Source organism: Pseudochaenichthys georgianus, chromosome 9, assembly GCF_902827115.2.
Source record: "Pseudochaenichthys georgianus chromosome 9, fPseGeo1.2, whole genome shotgun sequence".
Lineage (NCBI taxonomy): Eukaryota > Metazoa > Chordata > Actinopteri > Perciformes > Channichthyidae > Pseudochaenichthys > Pseudochaenichthys georgianus.
Window position 1 is genome coordinate 3,340,373 of NC_047511.1, and position 26,727 is coordinate 3,367,099.

At 40.9% G+C, this 26,727-nt stretch overlaps 1 protein-coding gene across 2 annotated transcripts in view; it reads left to right on the forward strand.

Annotated features, from left to right (window-relative positions):
- ogdha (oxoglutarate dehydrogenase a) overlaps window positions 1–26,727 on the forward strand; it is a 75,397-nt gene that overhangs the window by 18,836 nt on the left and 29,834 nt on the right. The window contains exons 3-4 of one of the 2 annotated variants that reach the window (XM_034090982.2): window positions 18,306–18,482; window positions 20,906–20,999. In XM_034090982.2, coding sequence (XP_033946873.1) covers window positions 18,306–18,482; window positions 20,906–20,999 — 271 coding nt within the window. Of the gene's footprint in view, window positions 1–18,305; window positions 18,483–20,905; window positions 21,000–21,395; window positions 21,499–26,727 lie in introns of both variants that reach the window. The other variant, XM_034090980.2, reaches the window with a different exon arrangement.

Genomic DNA, 26,727 nt, shown 5'->3' on the forward strand with positions numbered 1-26,727 from the left:
TATTGAATACAATTATATAAAAATAATCTCTGCATTGTTTAGTTAGTTCGAAGTGGTGCAGTTTGAGAATGTACAATTGGCCCAGTGTCCTCTGATGTTACACTGCAACCTGCCTGTGAGACAGAGTCCAACCACACATGTCCAACACATAGGCCTAATAATAATAATAATAATATATAATATTTATAGCCTAAGGCCTAGCGCTTTTCTACTACTCAAAGACGCTTACACATCTCCTGCAATACACATGCTGCAGCTGCCCAGCTGCTCACTGTTTGTAAAAGTAAATAAATAGTATTTTCATTTCAATAATGTACTTTCTATACCCTGCTTCATAAACAATACTGACATCCTGCTCCTCCGAGTCTGGGGGTCCGGGGATGTGAGGACAGCGCGAGGACAGACAGGGAGGCTGCTTCACTTCATAAAGGAAATGGCGGTCAATATTAACAACACAGGAGCTAAAACGCTTAATAACCTTCATTACGTGTTAGAGAAAGAACATAAGAAAGTTTGACAAAGATGAGGCTGTCAAACGGGCAGCGGATCTGCTGTGTGTAGAAAGAGAGAGAGACGCTGAGCTGCACCGTGCAGCGATCAGCTGATACGGAGCATAGAGAGAGAGAGCTGCAGTCCGCGGGGCTCGGCCTCGCCTCCTGTCCTCACAACTCTTATTAATCCCGGTACCGGACAATTGTTATTTGTTCCTACTCGGAACCGAGTTTGAACCCTGCCACTGTGCTACACTTCCCGCCCCGACCCCGTCTACAGTACAGAAAGCGGCGAGATGCATTTCCTGAATCGACAAGCAGAACTGAAACTAACATTTCGAAACGAACAATGGCGGACACGGACAATTTGCGAACGAGTTCTGCCTTTTGTAAACTGAATGTATCAATAATTTGTCAATAAATCGGGGCGAAAAACGTCACTTGTCCGCCGGACAAGTCAATTGAAAGTTCTACTTGTCCGATATTGTAAATGACACGTCCCGGACGGTGGGACGTGTACTTTTTCGCACACTGTTAATAACAGACTATTCCTACACCCTGGTTCTTCTAGTTATACTTACCTCTGCTCAATTTACGTGGTAACGTTACTAATTGGGGCAACAGAGTTACGAGTTATGGCAGTCGAGAACTGTGCCTTTCTCTGTCTGAATAAGATGCCTTTTGGCCAGATTGCTCGTATTTCCGCGCTTACGCGAAAACACTTCTGGCTAAGCCTTGTAAAGTGTAACTATTCTTTTGAACACTCCATTCTCTCTGCCACTGGCAGATCTCTGTTAAAGCACGGCGCTGCAGTTGTCTTTTGCTCTAGAAGATAGGAAAGGAGCTTCAATGCTTCCTTTGTAACCTTCCTTAGCTTAGGCAACACCGGACCTTCCTTTATCAAATCAAATCAAGTTTTATTTATAAAGCACATTTATAAACGATGTTTGGTGGAGCCAAAGTGCTGTACATATAATAAAAATAGCCTACAGTAGAGACACTTTACAGCAAATACAACAGCACAGTTTGTTCAGAATATCAGTATGAGAAAAACGACACCCTCTGTCCTTAGACCCTCTGTCTCAGACCCTCTGTCCTCAGACCCTCTGTCCTCAGACCCTCTGTCATCAGCCCTCTGTCATCAGACCCTCTGTCCTTAGACCCTCCGTCCTTAGACCCTCACATTGTACAAGGAAACACTTCCAGAGAAACCCCACAGTTTAAAGGGAAAAATGGGAGAAACCTCAGGAGAGCAACAGAGGAGGGATCCCTCTCCCAGGACGGACAGACTGCAATAGATGCCGTGTGTAAATTGAAGAGATAATACATTTTACAGCATATAGACCGAATGTTAGGAAATGCATTGGTCTGTAATGAGGAGATGAATCCACGAGGATGTCAGCTACAATCCTGAGGAAGCCATCAGGGAAGCAGCAAGACGAGACCCAGGCAGGACCGCAGAGACAGGTTCAGCCACGACCCGAAGTCCACGACTTAATCCAGAACTCAGGATAGAGGATCCAGGACACAGGACTACAGCAAGAGGATCAGCTCGACTCCGGATCCCGGCGTAGACATAGATACAAAACAAGAACAAAGATGTGGCTGGGTTAATCGGAACAAGAGAAGACACAGACAGAGAGTCAAAGGTCATTGGATCAAAGTTATTCTTGATAACCCTCTAGAAAGATCTAATTTTTTTATGAAAGGAAAGGAGAACATTGGGGTTTCTTAAACCTTTTAAAACAAGTTAGATTGCTGATATACACAATGTTGGGGAGGGTGACAACAAAAAGTTTCACTATACTTTTTTATTTCAACTCCAACCTTGGCAATGAAGAGTATATTTTTTACTTTTCCCCCGCATAAAACAACACAATGTGATATATTGTGTTGACGACCTTCCTCCACTCTCGGGTGTGGCTTGGATAGCCGCTCCCTTTTAATCATGGAAGGATATTTGTTTATTTGTGTTGTTATTTTCCCCTGTCTTGCTACAACATAAACTGTTCTTCTTTCATCATTGTATAAAAACATATCTTTTCTTCTTTCTTCTGCAGTCATGGGATGTTTTCTTCAGGAATGCTAACGCCGGCGCCCCCCCCCGGTGCAGCCTACCAGTCTCCTCTGGGTCTGTCTGCAGCTCCTCAGCTCTCCTCTCTGGTTGGAGCGCAGCCCAACGTGGAGAAGCTGGTGGAGGATCACCTGGCGGTCCAGTCCCTCATCAGGGCCTACCAGGTACACTAACAAACACACTTGTTAGGTTAATTTGATAGCGTGTTTAGGCCATTGTAGGTCAAAATAATAATAGGTAAAGAGCTGTGAGATAAAGTGGTTGAATTCAGAGAAATATCTCAGAATTTCTCTGAGATTTACATAACACATTTACAAGAACAATCTAACCTTTTCCCAATCAGTATGTGGTTTTCTTCTGAATTCAAGGCAATGTCTCTTCTAAGGGTGGATGCTTATGATGATATGGTTATCCTGGGCTCAAACCCCCAACATATTGTCATTGCTAAATCTGTCTGTGGTTTTATGAGGTTAAGTTGAAGTGAAGCAATGATGTTCCTCATAAATGTACAAACAACTTTTTTGTTAGAGTTTTTCCTCAGAATCACCAACCAAGTTCTGCATCGTCTATTCTGATTTGTAAATGGATTTATGGACATTTATTCAATGATTTGTTGTTTTTATTTGTATTATTATTTAACTATAATTTTTTTTCCTGAGCAAAAGGGGTTTGAATACTCAACATTTACGATTGGTTGTTTTTATTGTCTAGGATTTATGGTAAACTGGCCTTTATTAAAAGAGGCCTATTGAAGGTCTTTTATTGTTTAATCATAATACATCAAGAAAGCCGGTTCCAACTTAGAAGCCATATAGAACCATTGATGTAGTACTTTCATTTCAAGTTTGAGCTTTTAATTCAATCAAATATTTTCAAAATATATTTATTTTCTAGTGATATTTGTAGGACATTGAATCTGTTGTTTAAAAAAATATTTTTTTTAATTTCTGATTGTTTGTTGTGATATTTAACTTTTGACCCCCCAGAACGTCATGGAGCTCAGGGGAGCAAACTGTACGCTGAAACTGTGCCTACATGCTCTCTTTGTTCTTTTTCAACATTTCCAGTGATCTATAAATGTAATGATTATTAATAGGTGTTGGATAATCATTCATTTACGTTGAACATTATGTTTACATCATACCTACATAGAATGTTAGTGTCTGTAAGTTATTGATTAAACTCTCTGGATATGTTTGATGTCGTATCTTAAGTATGAACTGAAAACAAAAAGGGTTTTCTAAGATACATTTATTTTACATTTTTACTTAAAAATTAAGAAAACATCTTTTCAAAATGAATATGTTTTGCCATTGAGGCATACATGTCTGTATGTGATAAATGCAGAGCTTCCATCTTCATCTTTAGTTGTTATTGGCTGGTACAAAAACCTGTGGAAACCTTGATAACGAAGTCCGCTAGTCAGTGGAGGTCTTCACAGGTCCTAAACTGTCCACTTAAAAACTCACTAGAACAGATTTAGTATTAACACATCTTGATAAAGAAAGCAGATCTGAACTGAGCAAATTAGACTGACCTGAGGCCTGTACTACGAAGCAGGATTTTCGCTTAGCCGGCTAACTTCAGGGGAAACTTGGGGTTTCCGGTCCTACGAAGCTGGTTCTCTTTTTAGCAGGCTAGATCTCCATGGTAACTTATGCAGAACGGCGAGCCTGCTCTGGAGCAGGTTAGGTTGCAGGCTAAGAGATCAACTCAGTGAAAGCACCGCCTGCTGACCAATCGGAGCTCAGTGTGCGGAGTTTAAAGCGATCAAGTCATATTACGACTGGTGTCAGAAGGATATAACGGAGGGTCCCAAACCTTTTAAGCCATGTATTACTATGTACCAAACCTAACATTCCAAGTACCACTTCCCACTGCACATGCCAACGATGTAACAATGAAAGAGGAACCTTGCCTTTTCTGTCCCTCTAGCCCTTTGACTTTAAAGTCAAGATTAATGTATTTAGTCTGGTAACATATTTGTTATCTTGCTAGAAGAATCCAACTCTTCTTCATTATTCAAAGGAACCAGAGTTGTCACTTGCCTCTTGACCATGTTTTGGACCCTGTAGCCAACATTCCCCTCATTCTGCTTTAATGGATGACTGAGGAGTCCTAATCTGACATCTCTTACTTAGCTAATGCTATCTTTTTCACACCATGTCAGATGTTTCGTCCACAACTTAATTTCTAAAATCTTTGTCAACATCTACAACTGTTGTATATAATTTAAATACAAGTTGTTTTTGGTTGCAGGTAGTTGGGTCTTGCTATGAAGTGGAAATGAAAAAATTGAATAAAAACAAAATAATACTTGCGTTAGGAGGATTACTTCAATCAGTTCCATCTTGTCTCGGTTTAAACAACGAAAGCACAGTTATTATCCTGCTGAATTTCCACTTGTACTTGCCTTATTATGCAATCTCAATCAAAACGTATTGAAATGAAAGAATGGTGAAACAAACAAAGAAGACCCAGACTCAGTTTATCTGTATTCTGTACCTGTGAAGACCTCCAGGAACCAGGCCTCCCTGTCAGCGGTGTGTGTGTTGTGATAACCAGGTGTGTGTATGTGCAGGTGATGGGGCATCACAATGCCCGTTTGGATCCTCTGGAAATCAGCTGTGTGAATTTTGATGATGTTCCGGTGAATACCGGCTTCCAGGACGTTGGTGAGAACGCCGGCACTGAGAGAACAGACAAACTACTTCCTGCTTGTTGTGTTAATGATGCTCTTCCCACCCCTCCCCCCTTATATTTCTCTCCTTCCTCTTCTAACCCTTCTGTCTTCAAACTTTGTCCTTCTTTCCTTGTTTTTGTGTCCGATCTGGTATCAATGTTTCTATTCTGGCGCTCCTCCTTCTCTATATCTTTCCTTTCTTCCACTCATCCTGCTTCTCATCCTCATCTCTTGCGGGATTTGCTTTTTTTGCATCTTGTATCGTCGTCCTCCTCCTTTTTTCTTCACCCTCTCCTTCCTTACGTTCCGTTCCGTCCTGTCCTCCTCCTCCTCCTCCTCCCACTCCTGCTGTCCTTGGGGGGCTCTGTGCTGTTGTCCCTCCCTGTAGATCCGAGGGCACCATGTGGCCCAGTTGGATCCCCTCGGCATCATGGACACCGATCTGGACTCGTGTGTCCCCAATGACATTATCACCTCCTCCGACAAGCTGGGTGAGAAGCTGAACCCTTAGAACTCAAGCACAACGTCTCTATATATCCATCCCCCTCCCCCTCGTCGTCTCCTGGCCTGCCTCGCTGCCTTGTTTTCTCTGAACTGACGAGTTTAGAGAAACAACTTTCTCTCTAAAACTGAAATGTTATTGTACATCAGGAGAACTTCTTGAACCTTCTTGTGTACAATGATGCTTCTGAAACTTTATCCTGAACTAGACACTTCTTGAACATTCTTGTGTACGATATATGTTTCAGAGACTCTTACTGAAACCTAAAACCTTCTTCATCACTTGAGTGTTCCTGGAACGTTCTCGTTCACAACCAATGTTCCTAAAACCTACTCTAATCATGTTTTGTTAGTGGGATTATTTGCCTTATGTTTTCATAAACTATAAAGTCTTTAGATAAAAGTTTCTAAAACTCCCTTGTATACAACAAATGTCTCAAGAACATTTCAAACCAAAAACTGTTGTTGTCTTTGTCTTCATTGGGATCCCCATTAGCATTGGATAGTCCGTTCATTAAAATGTATAAATTACATTTTTCTGAAACGTTCTCGTTTTTCAACCTTACTGATGTGAAACAGTCCCCTTAAAGAGCCCTCCCCAAAAGGCCTTTTAAACCTGGGTCACGTTGTTTGGGAGGACTGTCAGCAAAGATCTTAATTGGATTCACTTTGGCAGAAATAGATTTTGTCCTAAAGTGTTGTGGAAGTAATCCTGATACACATGTTAAGGGACATCCACAGGTTTTTTAGAGTCAATAATAAGCCAACGTGGACAAAGCATATTTAAGCATCCAAACTCCTTTTGCTGAGGAAGTTCGGGTGGTGTGGTTCTCAGCTCCAGAGCAGACCTTGAGTGGAGACATGCAGAGTTATGAGATGCAGTTTGACATCCTTTGGGCTCTAAGGATGTATCTGCGGTTGAGCTGTTAGCTTTGTGCAGCATCATTGAGCTGATGGCCTGCTGCTGCTGGTTGAGACATGCTTTCATTGTTTGGCTTCTGCTTTGACATGACTTAGGTCTCAGCTGTTATAGCTTGCCTGATTCCTGCAGCTTGTTTTGTTGGCAGGTCGTTAAATGCGCCTCATTTTCAGGGCCATGATGCTAATATGTAATGTTGTTAGCAACCATTGTTTTTGTAACACATAGAATCTTCAGACATTCACAAGTGGCATATTTACTGAAGTATTTTATGTCCACAGATCTTTTATTAAAAACACTTAATAAAACGTCTTTAATACAAGGGAACCTTCCGGGTTTTAGGACTGATTCCTGCACCACTCTATTTAGATCATATTAGGAAAAGAGATCACCAGATTCTTTGTTCTCACACTTGTCTTACGAGGCTTGCCTAGGTTTGTGTATTTACATTTTTTTTTTTTTAAACGGAGGACTTCAGTGTCGTGTTCAGGAATAAGCTGAGTCCCTGCTGTGACCTGAATGACTTTCTGTTTTGGGACCCCCCTGGGTGGTTCGGGTGGTTGTGGTGTGGCTTCTGTATCGCAGCATGGTGTTGACCGCATCCATTGTTCTCTACCACTTCACTCTAACGCCTAACCTGTGGACTCTCTCTTAACGAATAAAAAGGTGGTGGGGACGCTGAGATGCCAGGGCCGGTGCTGTGCTCAGTTCTAGCTGTAGACCAGGGGTCTCCAACACGTCGATCGCGAGCTACCGGTAGCTCGCAAGCCCTCAATAAGTAGCTCGCCAAGCAAATCCCAAATGTAAAAAATACACACAAAAAAAAGAAGAAATGTAATTAAAAGAATCTACCCTATGCATAAACGAAACCTCAATCATAACGAACTCTATCTACTTAAGACAACTCTACATCTATCTAACACCCCTCCTCCCCCACAATGAATATCGACCAATCACGTTCTTGCTTGATTTGCGGGACCAGCGTTGCCGTTGGGAAGAAAAGCAATGTGGAGCGGCACCACACCGCACACTTCATAAGGAGTGTGACCTTTCCTTCTGGCAGAATCTACACAATACATCAGCCCCATTGAACAGCCTAGTCGTGCCAGCCTATACAGCACATGAGGGGCAGAGTTTTACTGTGTGTGTGTGTGTGTTGCAACTTGCTTATATATTATTCTGCTTGACGCACATACACGCATGGCGTCATTTCCACTGAGGACAGGGGGGGACAAGTCCCCCCCCCCACTTTTCGAAATCCCGTTTGTCCCCCCCCCACTTTACACATTTTTATTTTATTTTTAACGCAAGCCGTCATCGCCACGGAGGAGCACACAGCCTCTGTGAGCGAGAGAGAGAGAGATGGCGAGAGCACACCTTTATCTATTTAATATAGTTTAATCATTCCAATGTGTACTATAGGACAGTAAAAAAAAAGAATGATTAGTAAAATATGCATAAAGAAAAAGAAAGATTGCTAACTAGGTAACATAAGAATAAACCAGTTTAAATGATTTATTATTGGTTGTGATCATATTCTAAAGATGTTTAGATTATTGAAAAGTGTACAGCTCCCTTTCATCTGAGTGTTGAGAGCTGTATCCAGAAATTCATTTTGTGCTCAAAGTGCACCAGATTTATGCATTTAACTTCAACATTTAAAAATAAATCTTCCCGGGGTTGCATGCCCCCGGACCCCCCTAGAGGAGGTGAGGTCCACCCTCAAGCTCACGACTTTTTTTTTTTTTTTTTTTAAAGTATCTCTCATCCTAAAAAAGGTTGGAGACCCCTGCTGTAGACGGTTGTGAAGGTGGCGTAAAATGGCCATAGGTTTATGAGGGGGTCGTAGGTCCCTAACGGTGTCTGGGGTTTTCTCCCTTTGCTGCCCTCTGCTGGTGACCCTTCCAGACGTGGCTGTGTTCAAGGAGAGACTGAGAATCCTAACGGTAGGAGGTACGAGAACAGACAACGCTAGTGCATCCCTGCACATTGCTGTGAAGCCCGTAGATGCAGGACGGTGCATTTAATGTCTACAGGAGCCCAGAAAGTCTGAAACAGATCCTGACAGCAGGATCTGTTTCAGACTTCCTGAGCTCCTGTAGAGGTCGCTGCACTCACAAAAAGAAAAGAGAGTTTTCATTTGGGTTGCTCTCTTTGCTTTCATGAAACTTGGTTCCACAGGAGTAAATGAATCTTGACTGCCAATATCGGCATCTTTGGGGACCCACTGTCAACACTGCTTAGACTAAAGTGGGAAGTAAAGACCCTAAAAAAACGACACAATTCGATTTATATTGTACTTAAATGTGTTGTAATAGTTCTATTCAAACACAATGGTTTCAAGAACTGTTTGTTTAATGATAAGATAATAAATCAAAGGAATCACCGATCCAACAGGTTCTAATGTGATAATGAACAAAGACACTATCTACTTAAAGGTGGGGTAGGTAAGTTTCAGAAACCGGCTCGAGATACACTTTTTGTTATATTCCATGGAATGCTCTTAACATCCCGATAGCAATGAATATCTGAAGTGCTTTGACAAAAAATCCATAAAAAAATTTCATCTGTAGAAGCCGTAATACTGTAAAAAGTTTATGGCCTACCTGCCTGTCAGCCTTCCATCGGGGCACAAACTTATCTCGTGCCCTCATTGGTCATGTGCGCGTTCGTGTGTGTTGGAGGAGGGGCTCTGTGAGGAAGTTGCAGATTTTCTCCGGTTGTGTATTTTCAAATTCTAGCGATCTCGAGCCGGTTTCTCAAACTTACCTACCCCACCTTTAATATGGATCAGTCAAATTTGTTGCCAAAATATTTGTATCACTAAAGTCACTGCTAATACCAAAACATACAGCACAAGGGTATAAAAACACACGGATAGACGTGAAATCCAGAATATCAGTTATTTCTATTATCCAGTAAAGCTTTATTGAGATTAACACAAGTCTTTTATGTATGACGGACAAACACGATGAGACGTAGGCCCCAAAATGTTTTTCTAATATTCATTTGAAAGACTTAAAACAACCAAAGAGCAGTATAAAATGCAATGATACAATTCAATATAATACATTTGAGACAAACTCCTCATGATTCTGAAACGCCCTAAAAAATCAGCAGCCAGAAGAGTCAATAAGAAAGGATGAAAAACAAACTTAATAGGTACTATAAACACCAAAATAATTTGTTGTTTCTACAAAATGTAAAAACAGTCAACAAATAATTTACAATACAATGAAAAAAATGTAACGCTTAAGAATAGATGCCAAGTGTTTTTACATTTAAAAAAAGTATATTCTTGTGGTTTTCACATGATCTTATGTTCTTTCCAAAAAGAAACCAGGGTCATTGCGTTACATATATTTGACCAAAGCCTCCTTTAACAAATAAAAAGATCATTGTGTTGGTGACAGCTAATACTTGCGGCTCACTGTTCTTTACTCCTGTGGAGGATGTATGTTTTCTTGGTGTTATCAGACGTGAAGTAGAGCCTAAAATCTCTTGTTGAGAATAGAGGATTTTCACTGGTTTTGGTATGTTGAGAAAATTCTGCTCGCTTAACAATCGCGGTGCTCTTAGAAGAGGGGGTAAGGTCCAAGTTGGTGGGTCGCACATGATGCAGCATTATTGACATTTGTTTAATTTATATTTTCTTATTGACAATATGCCTGTATCAGGGTTTCCGTTAGCCGGTAATTACCGTTTTTTCTGGTAAAATTTATAAAAAACCGGTAAATTCAAAACCTGACGGTCAAAATGTCTGGTAATAATTAGGGAGGCTCCGATAGATCGGCCGCCGGTCATTATCGGCCGATATTCACTCTTAATAGTTTGATCGGTGCTCTCTATAAAGGCCGATCAGGAGAGCTGGATCTGATCGATATGAACATAAACGCGAGTGAAGTTTAACCGGACGCGAGAGAGAGATCAGATCAACTGCTGAGTCAGACCGAGACACGCAGCTCTGCATGATCACCTGAAGCCCCGCCCTCTGTTTAGCGAGCTGCAGGAGCTGCATGAGAAACTGACGTGCTGTCAGGAGAGAGAGAGGGAGGGAGAGGGGAAAGAGAGGATCCGTTTCTCCCGTGTTATTATTCAAAGTTGATGTAAACTTCTGAATAATGTACGTTATCTACTACAAGTAGTTTGTTTGAATGTAATAATTATGATGTTGTGGAATAATTTATTGAAAAATTAATCTGAATTTTTTCGATCTGTTACGATTATAAACTGAAGCAATATAAAAATGAGTCCCGTGAACTGAGTTTTAAACATCAGCATATCTGCTCATAGTCCGGTAATTACCTGCTAACGGAAACTCTGCTACACAACTCTTATTATTATTGAAATATGACCGGTAAGTTTCAAATTTGTCCGGTAAAATAAATTCTGCCCTGACATTTGACCGGCGAGAAAAAATCCTAGCGGAAACCCTGGCCTGTATATGAGTATACTATTTTTGTTCTACATGTTTTTCCTTTTGTGTACCTATAACATACCACACTGTGACACCGACGTTCATACGGAACTGTGAATGTTGAGTTTGTTACACCCCTAGGCTAGTAATATTCTGAATGTGTAGTGAAGAGAAGGCTTGTATTTGCTGAAGTGGTGGAAGCATGAGGGTTAAATGTGCAGGGTGAGAAGCAGGGCGGAGAGTCTGTGACTCATGAGTCTAGAATGAGTTGATGAACCGCAGAGAAACAGGCGGCATGTTCTTTTTGCCTGCGTACAGATTCTTCCTGGAACTGTTTGTGGCTATAAGAGTTATACTGGAAAATAAGTTTATACAAGCTAGTCTAAAGGCAAAATGTTTATCAGCTGTTAAGAAAGAACATAATTATATTTTTGGATACCATGAGTCTCTTGAAAGTCCTTTCATAGCAGAATTTGTTGTTTAGTGGGAAGTCAAAAGGTTTTGGCCTCAGTATCTCACCAACACTACTTAGTTATGTGTACTTGATTCGTCATTTAATGCTACTTTATACTATTACTTTACTATATCTAAGAGCGAACGAGGTACTGGTAGGTTCTTATTTCCTCAACATGTTTCCACAGATGTTGGTATGAAAGTAATGACATCTTGATCCAAGCCAATGCATACTGTAGGAGCCATGAAATATGTATAGTAATGCGTTTTGTTTTAATATAAGATATTTGTTTGATCACTATTGATTGGTTTGCTTGGGTCACATGGATATGGGCGGCACTCATTATAATCCTGTTCACCTGCGTGAGGTGTGTGTGAGTGGAAGAGAGGGTGACACAGTGCCGTTGTACTTTTTGTTGACAGCAAGATTTATGATTGCTTTGATCATATTATTACAATGTCTATGTCTGATCACCACGTATTTATCATTTAAACTACATTACAATTCAACAGAGTTTTGATCTCAGAAAATACTAAAAAATACTTTTTTAGCGGGTCATACAATATCAAACAGGCCCGGCCTCACCCCCAGTTTCCACCGGGTCCGTCTGCGGCATGTTATGGCTGCGCCGCGTTACGGCTGCGTCCCAGAAGCGGCTCGGCGCAGCACTTCTCTAAAATTAGGATGAATTCTATTTTTGCCGCGGCGCAACCGTAAGGTCGGGCAGGCAGCCCCCCCTCGCAGGAAGTGGAAAGGTGAGCATCCGGGCCAGGCCCATCCCCCACATATACTAATTTAGCAGACCCCCCTCTTCATCACACACCTCACTACGATACGCACGATGGACGACGAGGTTTTCATCATGGCAGTGGAAAACCACACTATTTTATATTAATTAATAATTTATAACAACAATATAAACACAATTTAAACGGACACAAAAATAAAACGTTTAACTACGTAGCCTACTACTTCTTGTAGAAGTACAAATGTCCAGGATGCCGAATCAATAACAAAACTGCGAGCCTGCACGCATGACGCTACGCTTCTGAAACGCTTCTGAAACGCTTCTGCAACGCGTCGGTGGGGTTATGGCGCTAGAGGAGGTCGGACCAAACCGCGGCTCAGCCGTGACGCGGCACGGCGCAGAGGAAACTGGGGGTTAGCCTCTCAGCGACTTGTTTGTTTCCTGCTGTCGCTACACATAATATTATTATAGTTATCTTTTTGTTAACAACTAATTAACTTGAATAATATTTGACCCTTTGTTAATCCGGATGTGAAATTCAGTTTTCCTCTGTTATTGCGTACACACAAACACAACCATTACAACTACACACATGCATAGGACCTATCAGTGAAAACAGCAAGCAAATATGTTTTGAAGCAGAATATTTTGTTGGATAAAAATAATTTTTGGATATCAATTCTTTGTATAAAAGAAAAAGGACTTTACAGAGATGATTGTAAATGTTCTGGATCCAACGGTTACAGGCAACAATCGTATGCAGCCACTGTTGAAATCTAACTATACAAATAAATTGTATCTGAAAATATGCAGAGGTAAACGGAACAATTCAGCTACACAAGGAGGACAAAAGAAGCTGTGTGAATTAGGGCTGCACGCAGGGGCGGACCTGGCCATCTGTAGAATCTGGAGAACCACAGAACGGCCGGTCGTCAAGGGCCGTTGACGGCTGGCCCTCTTTAAAAAAAATAGTTTAACGTCATCATTTAAGTTGCGCTGACGGCCGACCGAGGGCGACAGCGGCCGCTAATGCAGTTGTGTGGTTCGTATCTGTCCATAACGCATGAAGAAGAAAAAGACGGCCACACGAAGAGAAGGGATTGAGAATTATCCCTTGACTCAGTGGTGTTTTCTCCTGGGGGCCAAGGGAAGCCAGGCTCCCCCTGAATTTTGGATTGTAGTTATAATTTTAATAAATAAATAAAACACTTAGTTTAGTTTCGGTAATAGCGCCCCCTCTAGATGTTATGGTGAAACAGTAAATTGCACTCTGTTGCGAGAGGAGGCTAGCCGAAATTGGCTTCCCTTGGTGAAAAAAATGAGGGATTGACCAATCAGATGAGGCTCACGTCATGCCTCACAATCCAATCAAATCACATCAACTTCAGTTCATACTGTATCACCGCCCTTAAAAGTAGCAAGCAACTGAAGCAAGTGCAATTATGGAGGGTGAGATTTGGTAGTATTTCATTAAAAATAATTGTACTAAACTTCCGCTACAGGCAGAAGCAACTAAAAATGAAATCTGATGACAGGCCAATGATCAAAACTGGAGCTGTGTACAGAGAGCAAAAGGAGAGAATCAGATGTAAAACTTTAAATAATAAACAGCGGGTTTCTAACATTTGACATTTAATGTGGCCGGACTGGGTCAGTTTCCAGGGCTGAATTTTAGTCCCAGTCCACCCCTGGCTGACGATATATCGTTTCGTGACGATAATCGCGATATTCCACATCGCGTGGACGTGCGATAAAAAAAATAGAACATTTTAGGACTTGCGATATTAAGTAGGCAAATTCACTCAAACACGTCATGTTACAATTATTTTGCTGCTTGCTACAAAAGGAAACTTGCGCGGCTCTCATGTCAGGGGTACTTGAGTGAGTGACATGCAGGCTCTGCATGCACAGCAAACCACCAATCAACAATCAAATCTCCAAAGCAAACGGACCCGGTGCTAGTTTCATGTGTTTCTCCAGGGCAGTTCGGCGCTGCTAACCGAGCTAGCTCAGCTTGTTGCTCTGATAACTGAAGATCCAGAAGTCCGTGACTAAATCCTTCATCCGGTTAAATATAGTTAAAACAATACCAATTGTATAGCATTAAAGTTCAAGAAAGGATGGTTTGCAGGAAAAGAAACTGTCTTTTCTTCAAAAGGTCAAATGTCACTTGTTTTGCATCAATCTTGATACAGGGTACTTATTATATGTTATACTTTGGATTTCTAAAGCTTTTAGTCTACTAACCATCATCCAAGGTTAGTTTTCACTATAAGTAAAAAATAATATTTAGACGGACACTATAATTTACAGTTACTATGTTCAATCTGAATTTTCTTTAAAATAAAAAAACATCTATTGATTCTGGCTTCTCTACATCCAACTCACACGGTTTATCATTACTTTGAGAAAAAAGATTATTCATTTCCCCTTTTAGAAGTCTAGTTATGGTCATTTGTTCTGGAAATGTCATTTTCGAGCCTGAAAAACAGGCTCAGAGCTAAACGGGTTAAATCAGACTTTAGTTCCACCTGGAGTAAATCCACCAGCTACCCTGCAGTATACAAAGTCATTCAAACTAGCTGCAGCTTTGAGAACACTTTCATGATCAATCATTATAATCAAATATCATATATATTATATATTATTCTGCATAATGAGTACTTTTACTTTTTGCTAATTTAAGTATATTTTTGATGCTAATACTTGTTTTACTTGCGTAACATTTGCAATGCAGAATCTTTACTAATCAGTGTGAGAAAAAATCTTAGAGTACTTGTCCATGGACAAGTAGTTTGGCATTTACATTACATTTCATTAGATTGCATTTAGCTGACGCTTTTATCCAAAGCGACTTACAATAAGTACATTCGACCAGGAAAGACACAACCTTGAAGAAAACAGAATCATAAAGTACATCAGGTTTCATAGAGCCAGTATTTCAACTTTCAGTGCTACTCAACTGGCTTTAGATAAGCCAGTCCTTTATTAGTATATAAGTGCTCTGTTAGCAGTTCTTTGTTAGTCATTCTATCGCTCGAGGTGGAGTCGAAAGAGATGAGTTTTCAGTCTGCGCCGGAAGGTGTGTAAGCTTTCTTACTTCGATTGACTTGTCCGAATACATTTTTCACTTGTCCAGAATGAAACAAAAATTGGGGGCCACTGGAATCTTCTTCTTCGTCATCGTATTTTACATTTTCCCACGGTTTTTAAGACACCGCTAACGTAAGTGAGCGGTAAGATTTTACTGCATCACACATAGGGTTGGGTATCGTTTGGATTTTAACGATTCCGGTTCTGCTTTTCGATTCCGGTTATTTTCGGTTCTGGATTCCGGTTCTTTGAGAGGGTCAAAATCAGTCCCATGACAAACTGGGAGAAAAATATATTTATGAAAATATTAAGTCAAATCTGTATTCCTATTTACAAATCACTTCATACTGTTTTTAATTTCTTACGGTTATTGAATACAATTATATAAAAATAATCTCTGCATTGTTTAGTTAGTTCGAAGTGGTGCAGTTTGAGAATGTACAATTGGCCCAGTGTCCTCTGATGTTACACTGCAACCTGCCTGTGAGACAGAGTCCAACCACACATGTCCAACACATAGGCCTAATAATAATAATAATAATATATAATATTTATAGCCTAAGGCCTAGCGCTTTTCTACTACTCAAAGACGCTTACACATCTCCTGCAATACACATGCTGCAGCTGCCCAGCTGCTCACTGTTTGTAAAAGTAAATAAATAGTATTTTCATTTCAATAATGTACTTTCTATACCCTGCTTCATAAACAATACTGACATCCTGCTCCTCCGAGTCTGGGGGTCCGGGGATGTGAGGACAGCGCGAGGACAGACAGGGAGGCTGCTTCACTTCATAAAGGAAATGGCGGTCAATATTAACAACACAGGAGCTAAAACGCTTAATAACCTTCATTACGTGTTAGAGAAAGAACATAAGAAAGTTTGACAAAGATGAGGCTGTCAAACGGGCAGCGGATCTGCTGTGTGTAGAAAGAGAGAGAGACGCTGAGCTGCACCGTGCAGCGATCAGCTGATACGGAGCATAGAGAGAGAGAGCTGCAGTCCGCGGGGCTCGGCCTCGCCTCCTGTCCTCACAACTCTTATTAATCCCGGTACCGGACAATTGTTATTTGTTCCTACTCGGAACCGAGTTTGAACCCTGCCACTGTGCTACACTTCCCGCCCCGACCCCGTCTACAGTACAGAAAGCGGCGAGATGCATTTCCTGAATCGACAAGCAGAACTGAAACTAACATTTCGAAACGAACAATGGCGGACACGGACAATTTGCGAACGAGTTCTGCCTTTGTAAACTGAATGTATCAATAATTTGTCAATAAATCGGGGCGAAAAACGTCACTTGTCCGCCGGACAAGTCAATTGAAAGTTCTACTTGTCCGATATTGTAAATGACACGTCCCGGACGGTGGGACGTGTACTTTTTCGCACACTGTTAATAACAGACTATTCCTACACCCTGGTTCTTCTAGTTATACTTACCTCTGCTCAATTTACGTGGTAACGTTACTAATTGGGGCAACAGAGTTACGAGTTATGGCAGTCGAGAACTGTGCCTTTCTCTGTCTGAATAAGATGCCTTTTGGCCAGATTGCTCGTATTTCCGCGCTTACGCGAAAACACTTCTGGCTAAGCCTTGTAAAGTGTAACTATTCTTTTGAACACTCCATTCTCTCTGCCACTGGCAGATCTCTGTTAAAGCACGGCGCTGCAGTTGTCTTTTGCTCTAGAAGATAGGAAAGGAGCTTCAATGCTTCCTTTGTAACCTTCCTTAGCTTAGGCAACACCGGACCTTCCTTTATCAAATCAAATCAAGTTTTATTTATAAAGCACATTTATAAACGATGTTTGGTGGAGCCAAAGTGCTGTACATATAATAAAAATAGCCTACAGTAGAGACACTTTACAGCAAATACAACAGCACAGTTTGTTCAGAATATCAGTATGAGAAAAACGACACCCTCTGTCCTTAGACCCTCTGTCCTCAGACCCTCTGTCCTCAGACCCTCTGTCCTCAGACCCTCTGTCATCAGACCCTCTGTCATCAGACCCTCTGTCCTTAGACCCTCCGTCCTTAGACCCTCACATTGTACAAGGAAACACTTCCAGAGAAACCCCACAGTTTAAAGGGAAAAATGGGAGAAACCTCAGGGAGAGCAACAGAGGAGGGATCCCTCTCCCAGGACGGACAGACTGCAATAGATGCCGTGTGTAAATTGAAGAGATAATACATTTTACAGCATATAGACCGAATGTTAGGAAATGCATGTGTCTGTAATGAGGAGATGAATCCACGAGGATGTCAGCTACAATCCTGAGGAAGCCATCAGGGAAGCAGCATGACGAGACCCAGGCAGGACCGCAGAGACAGGTTCAGCCACGACCCGAAGTCCACGACTTAATCCAGAACTCAGGATAGAGGATCCAGGACACAGGACTACAGCAAGAGGATCAGCCTCGACTCCGGATCCCGGCGTAGACATAGATACAAAACAAGAACAAAGATGTGGCTGGGTTAATCGGAACAAGAGAAGACACAGACAGAGAGGTCAAAGGTCATTGGATCAAAGTTATTCTTGATAACCCTCTAGAAAGATCTAATTTTTTTATGAAAGGAAAGGAGAACATTGGGGTTTCTTAAACCTTTTAAAACAAGTTAGATTGCTGATATACACAATGTTGGGGAGGGTGACAACAAAAAGTTTCACTATACTTTTTTATTTCAACTCCAACCTTGGCAATGAAGAGTATATTTTTTACTTTTCCCCCCGCATAAAACAACACAATGTGATATATTGTGTTGACGACCTTCCTCCATCTCTCGGGTGTGGCTTGGATAGCCGCTCCCTTTTAATCATGGAAGGATATTTGTTTATTTGTGTTGTTATTTTCCCCTGTCTTGCTACAACATAAACTGTTCTTCTTTCATCATTGTATAAAAACATATCTTTTCTTCTTTCTTCTGCAGTCATGGGATGTTTTCTTCAGGAATGCTAACGCCGGCGCCCCCCCCGGTGCAGCCTACCAGTCTCCTCTGGGTCTGTCTGCAGCTCCTCAGCTCTCCTCTCTGGTTGGAGCGCAGCCCAACGTGGAGAAGCTGGTGGAGGATCACCTGGCGGTCCAGTCCCTCATCAGGGCCTACCAGGTACACTAACAAACACACTTGTTAGGTTAATTTGATAGCGTGTTTAGGCCATTGTAGGTCAAAATAATAATAGGTAAAGAGCTGTGAGATAAAGTGGTTGAATTCAGAGAAATATCTCAGAATTTCTCTGAGATTTACATAACACATTTACAAGAACAATCTAACCTTTTCCCAATCAGTATGTGGTTTTCTTCTGAATTCAAGGTAATGTCTCTTCTAAGGGTGGATGCTTATGATGATATGGTTATCCTGGGCTCAAACCCCCAACATATTGTCATTGCTAAATCTGTCTGTGGTTTTATGAGGTTAAGTTGAAGTGAAGCAATGATGTTCCTCATAAATGTACAAACAACTTTTTTGTTAGAGTTTTTCCTCAGAATCACCAACCAAGTTCTGCATCGTCTATTCTGATTTGTAAATGGATTTATGGACATTTATTCAATGATTTGTTGTTTTTATTTGTATTATTATTTTAACTATAATTTTTTTTTCCTGAGCAAAAGGGGTTTGAATACTCAACATTTACGATTGGTTGTTTTTATTGTCTAGGATTTATGGTAAACTGGCCTTTATTAAAAGAGGCCTATTGAAGGTCTTTTATTGTTTAATCATAATACATCAAGAAAGCCGGTTCCAACTTAGAAGCCATATAGAACCATTGATGTAGTACTTTCATTTCAAGTTTGAGCTTTTAATTCAATCAAATATTTTCAAAATATATTTATTTCTAGTGATATTTGTAGGACATTGAATCTGTTGTTTAAAAAAATATTTTTTTTAATTTCTGATTGTTTGTTGTGATATTTAACTTTTGACCCCCCAGAACGTCATGGAGCTCAGGGGAGCAAACTGTACGCTGAAACTGTGCCTACATGCTCTCTTTGTTCTTTTTCAACATTTCCAGTGATCTATAAATGTAATGATTATTAATAGGTGTTGAATAATCATTCATTTACGTTGAACATTATGTTTACATCATACCTACATAGAATGTTAGTGTCTGTAAGTTATTGATTAAACTCTCTGGATATGTTTGATGTCGTATCTTAAGTATGAACTGAAAACAAAAAGGGTTTTCTAAGATACATTTATTTTACATTTTTACTTAAAAATTAAGAAAACATCTTTTCAAAATGAATATGTTTTGCCATTGAGGCATACATGTCTGTATGTGATAAATGCAGAGCTTCCATCTTCATCTTTAGTTGTTATTGGCTGGTACAAAAACCTGTGGAAACCTTGATAACGAAGTCCGCTAGTCAGTGGAGGTCTTCACAGGTCCTAAACTGTCCACTTAAAAACTCACTAGAACAGATTTAGTATTAACACATCTTGATAAAGAAAGCAGATCTGAACTGAGCAAATTAGACTGACCTGAGGCCTGTACTACGAAGCAGGATTTTCGCTTAGCCGGCTAACTTCAGGGGAAACTTGGGGTTTCCAGTCCTACGAAGCTGGTTCTCTTTTTAGCAGGCTAGATCTCCATGGTAACTTATGCAGAACGGCTAGCCTGCTCTGGAGCAGGTTAGGTTGCAGGCTAAGAGATCAACTCAGTGAAAGCACCGCCTGCTGACCAATCGGAGCTCAGTGTGCGGAGTTTAAAGCGATCAAGTCATATTACGACTGGTGTCAGAAGGATATAACGGAGGGTCCCAAACCTTTTAAGCCATGTATTACTATGTACCAAACCTAACATTCCAAGTACCACTTCCCACTGCACATGCCAACGATGTAACAATGAAAGAGGAACCTTGCCTTTTCTGTCCCTCTAGCCCTTTGACTTTAAAGTCAAGATTAATGTATTTAGTCTGGTAACATATTTGTTATCTTGCTAGAAGAATCCAACTCTTCTTCATTATTCAAAGGAACCAGAGTTGTCACTTGCCTCTTGACCATGTTTTGGACCCTGTAGCCAACATTCCCCTCATTCTGCTTTAATGGATGACTGAGGAGTCCTAATCTGACATCTCTTACTTAGCTAATGCTATCTTTTTCACACCATGTCAGATGTTTCGTCCACAACTTAATTTCTAAAATCTTTGTCAACATCTACAACTGTTGTATATAATTTAAATACAAGTTGTTTTTGGTTGCAGGTAGTTGGGTCTTGCTATGAAGTGGAAATGAGAAAAAATAGAATAAAAACAAAATAATACTTGCGTTAGGAGGATTACTTCAATCAGTTCCATCTTGTCTCGGTTTAAACAACGAAAGCACAGTTATTATCCTGCTGAATTTCCACTTGTACTTGCCTTATTATGCAATCTCAATCAAAACGTATTGAAATGAAAGAATGGTGAAACAAACAAAGAAGCACCCAGACTCAGTTTATCTGTATTCTGTACCTGTGAAGACCTCCAGGAACCAGGCCTCCCTGTCAGCGGTGTGTGTGTGTTGTGATAACCAGGTGTGTGTATGTGCAGGTGATGGGGCATCACAATGCCCGTTTGGATCCTCTGGAAATCAGCTGTGTGAATTTTGATGATGTTCCGGTGAATACCGGCTTCCAGGACGTTGGTGAGAACGCCGGCACTGAGAGAACAGACAAACTACTTCCTGCTTGTTGTGTTAATGATGCTCTTCCCACCCCTCCCCCCTTATATTTCTCTCCTTCCTCTTCTAACCCTTCTGTCTTCAAACTTTGTCCTTCTTTCCTTGTTTTTGTGTCCGATCTGGTATCAATGTTTCTATTCTGGCGCTCCTCCTTCTCTATATCTTTCCTTTCTTCCACTCATCCTGCTTCTCATCCTCATCTCTTGCGGGATTTGCTTTTTTTGCATCTTGTATCGTCGTCCTCCTCCTTTTTTCTTCACCCTCTCCTTCCTTACGTTCCGTTCCGTCCTGTCCTCCTCCTCCTCCTCCTCCCACTCCTGCTGTCCTTGGGGGGCTCTGTGCTGTTGTCACTCCCTGTAGATCCGAGGGCACCATGTGGCCCAGTTGGATCCCCTCGGCATCATGGACACCGATCTGGACTCGTGTGTCCCCAATGACATTATCACCTCCTCCGACAAGCTGGGTGAGAAGCTGAACCCTTAGAACTCAAGCACAACGTCTCTATATATCCATCCCCCTCCCCCCTCGTCGTCTCCTGGCCTGCCTCGCTGCCTTGTTTTCTCTGAACTGACGAGTTTAGAGAAACAACTTTCTCTCTAAAACTGAAATGTTATTGTACATCAGGAGAACTTCTTGAACCTTCTTGTGTACAATGATGCTTCTGAAACTTTATCCTGAACTAGACACTTCTTGAACATTCTTGTGTACGATATATGTTTCAGAGACTCTTACTGAAACCTAAAACCTTCTTCATCACTTGAGTGTTCCTGGAACGTTCTCGTTCACAACCAATGTTCCTAAAACCTACTCTAATCATGTTTGTTAGTGGGATTATTTGCCTTATGTTTTCATAAACTATAAAGTCTTTAGATAAAAGTTTCTAAAACTCCCTTGTATACAACAAATGTCTCAAGAACATTTCAAACCAAAAACTGTTGTTGTCTTTGTCTTCATTGGGATCCCCATTAGCATTGGATAGTCCGTTCATTAAAATGTATAAATTACATTTTTCTGAAACGTTCTCGTTTTTCAACCTTACTGATGTGAAACAGTCCCCTTAAAGAGCCCTCCCCAAAAGGCCTTTTTAAACCTGGGTCACGTTGTTTGGGAGGACTGTCAGCAAAGATCTTAATTGGATTCACTTTGGCAGAAATAGATTTTGTCCTAAAGTGTTGTGGAAGTAATCCTGATACACATGTTAAGGGACATCCACAGGTTTTTTAGAGTCAATAATAAGCCAACGTGGACAAAGCATATTTAAGCATCCAAACTCCTTTTGCTGAGGAAGTTCGGGTGGTGTGGTTCTCAGCTCCAGAGCAGACCTTGAGTGGAGACATGCAGAGTTATGAGATGCAGTTTGACATCCTTTGGGCTCTAAGGATGTATCTGCGGTTGAGCTGTTAGCTTTGTGCAGCATCATTGAGCTGATGGCCTGCTGCTGCTGGTTGAGACATGCTTTTCATTGTTTGGCTTCTGCTTTGACATGACTTAGGTCTCAGCTGTTATAGCTTGCCTGATTCCTGCAGCTTGTTTTGTTGGCAGGTCGTTAAATGCGCCTCATTTTCAGGGCCATGATGCTAATATGTAATGTTGTTAGCAACCATTGTTTTTGTAACACATAGAATCTTCAGACATTCACAAGTGGCATATTTACTGAAGTATTTTATGTCCACAGATCTTTTATTAAAAACACTTAATAAAACGTCTTTAATACAAGGGAACCTTCCGGGTTTTAGGACTGATTCCTGCACCACTCTATTTAGATCATATTAGGAAAAGAGATCACCAGATTCTTTGTTCTCACACTTGTCTTACGAGGCTTGCCTAGGTTTGTGTATTTACATTTTTTTTTTTTTTAAACGGAGGACTTCAGTGTCGTGTTCAGGAATAAGCTGAGTCCCTGCTGTGACCTGAATGACTTTCTGTTTTGGGACCCCCCTGGGTGGTTCGGGTGGTTGTGGTGTGGCTTCTGTATCGCAGCATGGTGTTGACCGCATCCATTGTTCTCTACCACTTCACTCTAACGCCTAACCTGTGGACTCTCTCTTAACGAATAAAAAGGTGGTGGGGACGCTGAGATGCCAGGGCCGGTGCTGTGCTCAGTTCTAGCTGTAGACCAGGGTCTCCAACACGTCGATCGCGAGCTACCGGTAGCTCGCAAGCCCTCAATAAGTAGCTCGCCAAGCAAATCCCAAATGTAAAAAATACACACAAAAAAAAGAAGAAATGTAATTAAAAGAATCTACCCTATGCATAAACGAAACCTCAATCATAACGAACTCTATCTACTTAAGACAACTCTACATCTATCTAACACCCCTCCTCCCCCACAATGAATATCGACCAATCACGTTCTTGCTTGATTTGCGGGACCAGCGTTGCCGTTGGGAAGAAAAGCAATGTGGAGCGGCACCACACCGCACACTTCATAAGGAGTGTGACCTTTCCTTCTGGCAGAATCTACACAATACATCAGCCCCATTGAACAGCCTAGTCGTGCCAGCCTATACAGCACATGAGGGGCAGAGTTTTACTGTGTGTGTGTGTGTGTGTTGCAACTTGCTTATATATTTATTCTGCTTGACGCACATACACGCATGGCGTCATTTCCACTGAGGACAGGGGGGGACAAGTCCCCCCCCCCACTTTTCGAAATCCCGTTTGTCCCCCCCCCCCCCACTTTACACATTTTTATTGTTTATTTTTAACGCAAGCCGTCATCGCCACGGAGGAGCACACAGCCTCTGTGAGCGAGAGAGAGAGAGATGGCGAGAGCACACCTTTATCTATTTAATATAGTTTAATCATTCCAATGTGTACTATAGGACAGTAAAAAAAAAGAATGATTAGTAAAATATGCATAAAGAAAAAGAAAGATTGCTAACTAGGTAACATAAGAATAAACCAGTTTAAATGATTTATTATTGGTTGTGATCATATTCTAAAGATGTTTAGATTATTGAAAAGTGTACAGCTCCCTTTCATCTGAGTGTTGAGAGCTGTATCCAGAAATTCATTTTGTGCTCAAAGTGCACCAGATTTATGCATTTAACTTCAACATTTAAAAATAAATCTTCCCGGGGTTGCATGCCCCCGGACCCCCCTAGAGGAGGTGAGGTCCACCCTCAAGCTCACGACTTTTTTTTTTTTTTTTTTAAAGTATCTCTCATCCTAAAAAGGTTGGAGACCCCTGCTGTAGACGGTTGTGAAGGTGGCGTAAAATGGCCATAGGTTTATGAGGGGGTCGTAGGTCCCTAACGGTGTCTGGGTGTTTCTCCCTTTGCTGCCCTCTGCTGGTGACCCTTCCAGACGTGGCTGTGTTCAAGGAGAGACTGAGAATCCTAACGGTAGGAGGTACGAGAACAGACAACGCTAGTGCATCCCTGCACATTGCTGTGAAGCCCGTAGATGCAGGACGGTGCATTTAATGTCTACAGGAGCCCAGAAAGTCTGAAACAGATCCTGACAGCAGGATCTGTTTCAGACTTCCTGAGCTCCTGTAGAGGTCGCTGCACTCACAAAAAGAAAAGAGAGTTTTCATTTGGGTTGCTCTCTTTGCTTTCATGAAACTTGGTTCCACAGGAGTAAATGAATCTTGACTGCCAATATCGGCATCTTTGGGGACCCACTGTCAACACTGCTTAGACTAAAGTGGGAAGTAAAGACCCTAAAAAAACGACAATTCGATTTATATTGTACTTAAATGTGTTGTAATAGTTCTATTCAAACACAATGGTTTCAAGAACTGTTTGTTTAATGATAAGATAATAAATCAAAGGAATCACCGATCCAACAGGTTCTAATGTGATAATGAACAAAGACACTATCTACTTAAGGTGGGGTAGGTAAGTTTCAGAAACCGGCTCGAGATACACTTTTTGTTATATTCCATGGAATGCTCTTAACATCCCGATAGCAATGAATATCTGAAGTGCTTTGACAAAAAATCCATAAAAAAATTTCATCTGTAGAAGCCGTAATACTGTAAAAAGTTTATGGCCTACCTGCCTGTCAGCCTTCCATCGGGGCACAAACTTATCTCGTGCCCTCATTGGTCATGTGCGCGTTCGTGTGTGTTGGAGGAGGGGCTCTGTGAGGAAGTTGCAGATTTTCTCCGGTTGTGTATTTTCAAATTCTAGCGAATATCGAGCCGGTTTCTCAAACTTACCTACCCCACCTTTAATATGGATCAGTCAAATTTGGTTGGCCAAATATTTGTATCAACTAAAGTCACTGCTAATACCAAAACATACAGCACAAGGGTATAAAAACACACGGATAGACGTGAAAATCCAGAATATCAGTTATTCTATTATCCAGTAAAGCTTTATTGAGATTAACACAAGTCTTTTATGTATGACTGACAACACGATGAGACGTAGGCCCCAAAATGTTTTTCTAATATTCTTTGAAAGACTTAAAACAAACAAGAGCAGTATAAAATGCAATGATACAATTCAATATAATACATTGAGACAAACTCCTCATGATTCTGAAACGCCCTAAAAAATCAGCAGCAGAAGAGTCAATAAAGAAAGGATGAAAAACAAACTTAATAGGTACTATAAACACCAAAATAATTTGTTGTTTCTACAAAATGTAAAAATACAGTCAACAAATAATTTACAATCAATGAAAAAAATGTAACGCTTAAGAATAGATGCCAAGTGTTTTTTAACATTAAAAAAAAGTATATTCTTGTGGTTTTCACATGATCTTATGTTCTTTTCCAAAAAGAAACCAGGGTCATTGCGTTACATATATTGACCAAAGCCTCCTTTAACAATAAAAAAAGATCATTGTGTTGGTGACAGCTAATACTTGCAGGCTCACTGTTCTTTACTCCTGTGGAGGATGTATGTTTTCTTGGTGTTATCAGACGTGAAGTAGAGCCTAAAATCTCTTGAATGCCTCGATAAACAGGAAACATTCATAACATATTGTTCCTACAGCTAATGTAGAAATTGCTCCAGTACAAGTTGTCAGTGACCTCTGAATGTCTCCTGTATGTTTGGGCTGTAGTTAGCTTTGTCACCTTGTAGCTGCTGCTAGCTCCCGCTCTGTCCAGTACCGTAGAACAGACTAGAGGTTTCTGTGTTGAGTTGTCGAGTTATCTCACAGAACACGTAGAAATCACATGCAGAGAAGAGAGAATGCCACTTTTCTACCACTCTTATTAACATGCTTTTAATGCAAATGTTTTCTTTTCGGTTCCAGTTTTGTTTCTTTTGATGCTTAAGTTTACTGTCTTTGATCTAACTCCATGCTCGGCTTGAATCAGGTCTTCTAGAGCTGTAGGCAAAAACATAGGTCATAATATCCTTCAAGTATATGAATATTCATTTAACAAAAACATCGTATCTTTTTCTCTACCGCTATTACAAGATTGAAATATTTTAGTCTTTCATCTCTGTCAGAATGACTCGGCTTTAAGCCAAATCAAGACCTTTCTAAAATCCTCAAGATATCAGAATCAGGGGGCACCTTTGTCAATCATGTAAGAACTTTTCCAAAGACAAAGTTTAGATTGATTTACAGAAAATCTCTTACATAAAAGACACCCAACACAGTCAAACAAGAATAAAAAAAAATCAAACCTACCACAAGATATAAAGTTATGAATGTAATATGTAAGCCAAAAACTGGTCCTAACATCAGTGTGTTTTTAATTAGAGAAAATATTGGCAGCCAC